Raw genomic sequence first — 6,338 nt, forward strand, 5'->3', positions numbered from 1 at the left:
GTGTGCTGTCGTCCCCACGACACCAGCAACGCTTAAAGTTGCTATGGCGGACGCTGTCAATGTAATCGTCCTGCTGGCAGATAAGGGTTATTTACTAGTAGAGGTATTGGCGTGTAGGCCACAATTTGACGCGAGAGGCAAAGCGTGCAAAAGATTAAATAATGGCATGTTTTCAGTTCGGCGACAGCCGCAGCTTCAACTCGCTGGGGTCTCTGGGACTGCCGTACGGGCTGCGCGGCGGCGTGTCGGCGCGTTCGCTGAGCTCCGCGGGCGGCGCCGCCGACGACGAGCTGCCCGGCTCGCAGCCGCGCCTCATGGAGTCCATCGTCAGCCAGGGCAAGACCTACCTCGTCACGCTCAACCGCAGGATCGGCAGCGTGAGTATCGTTCTTAGCTTGGCTGGGTCTCTGTGGTCGCTGTAAGTATATAATGTTTTATCAGCGGTTTTCTCGGAAATGTTTGTATTCTTCTGTTTTGTCTTCAGTTAATCTTTAGTAGGTACGTTTTTTACGAAGACTGACTGAAATAGCATAACACGTTCAAAAGTTTCCGTGAAAATACAGTATTAAATCATTTAGCACTACGTAGAAGTTTACTACACTGAACGTTTTCAATAGGTGTTATAAATCGTGTAGTTCACGAAGACGTGCGCTTAAAGTCGTAATGTCATGTAATTAAAAGGATAAATTAACAATTCTACGTGTCGTCGACTGTATTTTAATTAAAATCTTAATAACATTTAAATTTTCTTAAACAGGGTAACTACGGACACGTGTTCAAAGGTGTGATGGAGTGCGACAACCAGGAGTCGGACCGCAAGGAGGTGGCGGTGAAGAAGCTCACGCGGAACGCCGCCGAGCGCAACTCTACGCTGTATGAGGACTTTAAGAACGAGCTCGAGATCATGAAGGTAATACAGGGCGGCTGAGGACTCGTCTTTAGGTTGTCTAAGCTGTGTTAGTTTGTTGGCTGCCGGTCCAAAGTATACTGCTACTTATATATTTAAAAAAATAACCGAACACTTTCTCCAGTATAAAATAATTGATCAAGCCATATTAAAACCACGTTTCCCTTTCAGTCACTGGTTCACGTGAACATCGTGGAGATTCTCGGTTACTCGTGGGCGGGCGGCGACGTGCTGATCGTCATGGAATACCTCGAGGAGGGCTCGCTCAACTACTACCTCAAGTTCCAGGGCGACAAGCTGCGCACCGCGCACCTGCTCAAGTACTGCCTCGACATCGCGTCTGTGAGTGTTCCCTTCTTACCACGAGCTCGTGGATGTTAGACAGTCTAGTAAAACTAGGAGGTGTATGGAGTCGCGTGCGACAACGCAACTACTAGAGTCTGCTAAAGTACCTGTCCGGATCTGGTGTTTCTGAGTACTCAAATGACGCGCGCGACTTCAGACTACTTTCGTGTACTTATGATGACTCGTCGTACTATAAACGTGGCATTCAGAGGGGTATTAATTATCATTTCCATATTTTGAAAAATGCCACCTATGGTAAGATTACAGAACGTCAAGTTTGACTGTTACTATTTCAATAATACTACCAGACACACATACTAAAGACCTTTCATTTCTAGGGCATGGATCATGTGTCTTCAAAAGGCATCGTGCACCGTGACCTAGCGACGCGCAACATCCTCGTAGTGAACAAGTACCACGTGAAGATCTCAGACTTCGGGCTAGCCCGGATCTTACCTCGGGAGGAGGACAACTACCGGCTCAAGACGCTGAGGCTTTTGCCCGTCAACTGGTCAGTGATGTAAAATTACTATTAAATTTTTAAAACGTTGTACTCTAGGGTATGGACCATGCAATTGTCATAAAAGGCATCGTGATTTCGACGTGTTATATCGTCGTAGTGAACAAGTACCACGTGAAGATCTGACTTCGGGTTAGCCCGATCTTACCTCGAGAGGAAGACAACTACCGGCTCAAGACGCTGAAAGGCTTTTGCCCGTCAACTGGTCAGTGCCCTGAAATGACTATTACATTTTTAGAACAGAGCTCAACGAGGGTGCGGTGTGCTGGTGACGGAAGGCACCTACGGAACTAATTTGTTCCGTCTATTGTCATTTGAGTCGTCAGCAAGCCGAACCCTCCTTGGAACTTGTGTACTTAACACAGCAAAAATGAGTGTACAGGTTTCTAATGGGTTGGCAACGCGCATGTGACACTCTTGAGTTGCAGGCGTCCATAGGTTACGGTGACCGCTTTACATCAGGTAGACCGTATGCTTGTTTGCCACAGACGTAGTATAAAAAAAAGAACACTTTACTCTAGGAAATTGGACCAATTATCAAAAAAAGGCATCGTGCTGTCGATGCGTTTTATCGTCGTAGTGAACAAGTACAGTCGAGGAAAGTCTGAACTCTAAGCGATACAAGTATACAGAGAGCGAGTTGTGCTCTATCGACTTTTTGTGAGTAGTATGTGTGCAGAGTTAAAGCGGCTAAATGTTTGTAGACGGTCTTTCCTTATAGACGGTTACGTTAACCTTAGTATTGTTCATAAAATGCATTCTAGCGGTTCAGTTCTTTGTAATATTAAAACTATGATTAAAGCTACAGTAGCGGAGATGAGAAAATTAAATTTTTAACGAATTCGCTGTTTAGAGGAACGTGGTTGAATGAGTAAAAGTCACATTTGTAAACTTAGACTACTTTATTAAATTATTATATTGTTCTAGATCAGCGCGTGAGTTGACGAGTGTTAAATTATCGTCACGCACTGATAATATTTTGCTGACCGCCATACGCTGTTCTTCATATAACAGTGTTGTTCTAAAGGTTAAGTGAGCGACATTAGTAGTTAAAATTAAATAAATAACTGATTTATACAGGTACGCCCCCGAGTCCGCCGTCAAGCCGTACAGTTTCTCAACGAAGAGTGACGTCTGGTCGTATGGCGTCACCGCGTGGGAGATATTCACGCGAGCGACCGTCGAAGTACCTAAATTCGATGATGAACGACCCCTGGAGAGAGCCTCATGGTGAGTTTAGAAGCCAAATTGTTCATGTAGGATACCTGTGAAGAGTGGCGTCGTCGTACGGAATGACTGCGTCGAAGATTATCGCGCGCTACCGTCGAAGTGCTCACAAGTTTGATGACGAACGGCCCCTGGAGAGAGCCTCCTGGTGAGTCTATGAGCCGAATTGTTTATGTAGGTTACCTGAGAAGAGCGGCATGTGTCCGGTACGGTGCGGCGCGAACGCCATATTCCAACCAAATCTTGGTACTAAAAAGGCGCGAATTCAAATTTTCCGTGGGAATGAAACCTTCGCCCCTTTCGATCAATTTTTATGTGTTATGGTTCGTCGATGATTCCGCCAACGTCAAGGTTTAGGACAATTGGTCGCTGAGCACTACATTATTATAATTTGCCGTCTTTTTATGGTGCAAAGATTTGATTAACCGTCTAAGTATTTTTGAGGACTCATCATAATTGTCCAGTTGGCACCAACTTTCATGTTCATTACCTTCAACACAATTAAAATTTAGACCAAAAATAAATTTATCATAAAATTAATTTGATAAATTTATTAATACATTATTTTTCTGTGTTTAAAATAATTACTTTTGAACTGTGTACGTAAATTTTAACCAACGAGACTTAATTATATGAAATTTCATTTATTACTAGCATAATGTACAAAAAAATGTCTTTCACATGTAAGATTAATGTTTATATTTGCTTTAACATCGTTAATTTTGTTACTGAAACTTATTATGACATTAATGACATAAAATAGCTTTTTATTATATCGTCGCTCGAGCTTATCCCTACTTACCGATAATGAGATTTTTAACATAATTTTCACGTTAAACGTGACGTAATAAAGTCTCGCGTAATAGCTTTATGCATGTTAAGCATAATAACGTTATGAAATACAACTTTAAATACAAACTTACTATGTAAACGATGTAATACTGTTATTTGTTATTGTTTCATAACAATGCATTTTGGTCTGCGATATGCGCTCCCTGGAGTGCAGACAGTTTCTAGTGTTGTACTCGTCGAGGTTAATGGTCAACTACATCTCCATATAAATGTGGTAACCATGTTCTTCTTGGAATATTCACATTTTACATCAAACTGAGTGTAAAGTAGATTTGTGAGTTTCCGTGGCCATTTAGGTCCGTGCTAAGGTTAAGGCCTCCTTAGGCTTGAAACTATACTTAAAATAATATTGAGTATTTAGAAAGGAAATTAAGTACTATCCATACTAATATTATAAATGTGAAAGTGTGTGTGTTTGTTTGTCCGTCGTTCGCAGCAAAACGGAGCGACGAATTGACGTGATTTTTTTAGTGGAGATAGTCAACTATCTCAGGGATGGACAGTGACATAGGCTACTTTTTGTCTTCTTCTAACCCCTCAATTCCCTAAAATTTAGGGGGGAGTTTGCATGGAGCATTCCGCAATTATCGAATTAAACGCGAGCGAAGCCTCGGGCAAAGCTAGTATTTTATGAAAACGAGACCGCGCACTTCATCCACTTTCGTCATATAAGACATATCTTGTTTTATTTTATTCGACCATCTATGTGACGTCCCTCGGGTATAAAAGTTCCTTATCCCGGTTTAGTACCTTACCCTCCAATACGAATGTGATGATATGCGACGTAAGCACCAACCGCCATAAAATGACTCAAATACCTTTTTTCATAGTAATCTAAACCTTTGAAAACTCGCAAATTACAATAAAAAAAAATCTGTTTGTCTCAGTTTCCCCAACCCAAAAGACTGCCCATGGGAGCTGTACGAGCATCTAATGAAGATCTGCTGGAAGCTGGACCCCAAGCAGCGGCCCACGTTCATCAACCTCGTGCACACCTGCAAGCGCTTCATGGAAGAGTACAAGTGAGCGGCTTCATACCTGCTCAAAGGTAAATAATTAAAGATTGACCTATACGTGTCGCCTATTGAGATATGTTAACATGCAACTGGACGAATAGATGTGTCGTCAGAACTCGCGCCCGACATATTTAGGAGTTCCTTTGAGGAAAGGGTACGGCTGTTTTTGCAAAAAAACGTGGATCATTTCCCTCTCTGGATATTGGCATTATGGAAAATGTTTTTACATAATTTGATTTAACCCATAACTTTGTCCCTGCGATTGACTGTTATCGGTTTTCGATTACTTTTTGTAAACATGACGAGCGAATGGAACTCATTTCATATTTTAAATCCTCTTAAACTTACGAAACTCAACGTTCAAATTAAAATTTAGTAATTTTAGTAATTTTAATAACCAAAGATGATACAAATTATGTCCTCCACTATCGTCGTCAAAGGGCGTGCTTTTAATAAGATTGATAATTATGAAATGTTATTAATTTTAGACTTCGTTCTCGCGTTATAATTATAAAGTACGCGTTCACATTTGTTGTGCAATGTGCAATGTAAATATATGGTTGTTCTGTGTAATAGAGTAGACAGCGCATCGTTGAAAACAGCAATTACTCACTTTTTTTTTTCTTCGTCGGAGTGGGGAATGCGTTACGCACCGTCCCCCCAGCCGCGGGAAGGCCTGACATTGAAAACTTAAATAAACACATGTCGTGGTATTAAACGGTTTTATTTTTTGGCGTTGTTTTCTACGTAACTGTTAAATAACAAAGTTAGACAATGGAGTGTCTAAAATACATTATATGGCGAAAGTAAGTACAGTAAGCAAGAATAACACATGCCATGATTATGTTGCATCACGCCCGCGATGAATAACACTAAGGGAGCGTGGCAGCAATATAATTACGTGCGTGCGATCAAATAGGCTAGTTTCCTACTAGTCAAATCAGCTTCTTTTTAGGAACTGGCAAAACGATTTCTTAATATGGAATTACTATGAGATACTAAGGAGTGACGTCACGGTCAATAGGCTAGTTTCCTATACTTAAAATAAAATATTTTATGCATTGCACGAAATAAAGCTCCACAAAATTTGAATAAATATATGGACAGTAGTTGTATTTCAACAAAATTTCTATTTAATAAGTCAAAGAGAAAGATAAAAAGTAAATGAATTGACCGTGACGTCACTCCTCAGTATTTCATATTAATTCCATACTAGCAAATCGTTTTGACAGTTCTTAAAAAGAAGCTGATTTGACTAGTAGGAAACTAGCCTATTAATTTACTTTATATCTTTCTTTTTGACTTATTAAATAGAAATTATGTTTAAACATAACTAATGTTCATATTTTTCTTCTAATTATGTGGTGCTTTATTTCGTGCACTGCATAAAATATTTTATTTTAAGTATAGGAAACTAGCCTATTGGAAATGGAAATGGCGGGTTAATCTACGATATCTTTCGTGCTTAGCG

General features: G+C 40.5%; 1 protein-coding gene across 1 annotated transcript in view; it reads left to right on the forward strand.

Moving 5' to 3' along the window:
* Positions 1-5,870, forward strand: part of LOC125234444 (tyrosine-protein kinase hopscotch) — a 29,837-nt gene extending 23,967 nt beyond the window's left edge. The window contains exons 17-22 of the mRNA XM_048140688.1: positions 177-377; positions 758-910; positions 1,079-1,249; positions 1,591-1,763; positions 2,853-3,002; positions 4,739-5,870. Of these exons, the coding sequence (XP_047996645.1) occupies positions 177-377; positions 758-910; positions 1,079-1,249; positions 1,591-1,763; positions 2,853-3,002; positions 4,739-4,877 (987 nt within the window). The 3' untranslated portion in view covers positions 4,878-5,870. The remainder of the gene's footprint in view (positions 1-176; positions 378-757; positions 911-1,078; positions 1,250-1,590; positions 1,764-2,852; positions 3,003-4,738) is intronic.
* Positions 5,871-6,338: the final 468 nt, after the last annotated feature.

Source organism: Leguminivora glycinivorella, chromosome 16 (assembly GCF_023078275.1).
Source record: "Leguminivora glycinivorella isolate SPB_JAAS2020 chromosome 16, LegGlyc_1.1, whole genome shotgun sequence".
In the NCBI taxonomy this organism is placed as follows: domain Eukaryota; kingdom Metazoa; phylum Arthropoda; class Insecta; order Lepidoptera; family Tortricidae; genus Leguminivora; species Leguminivora glycinivorella.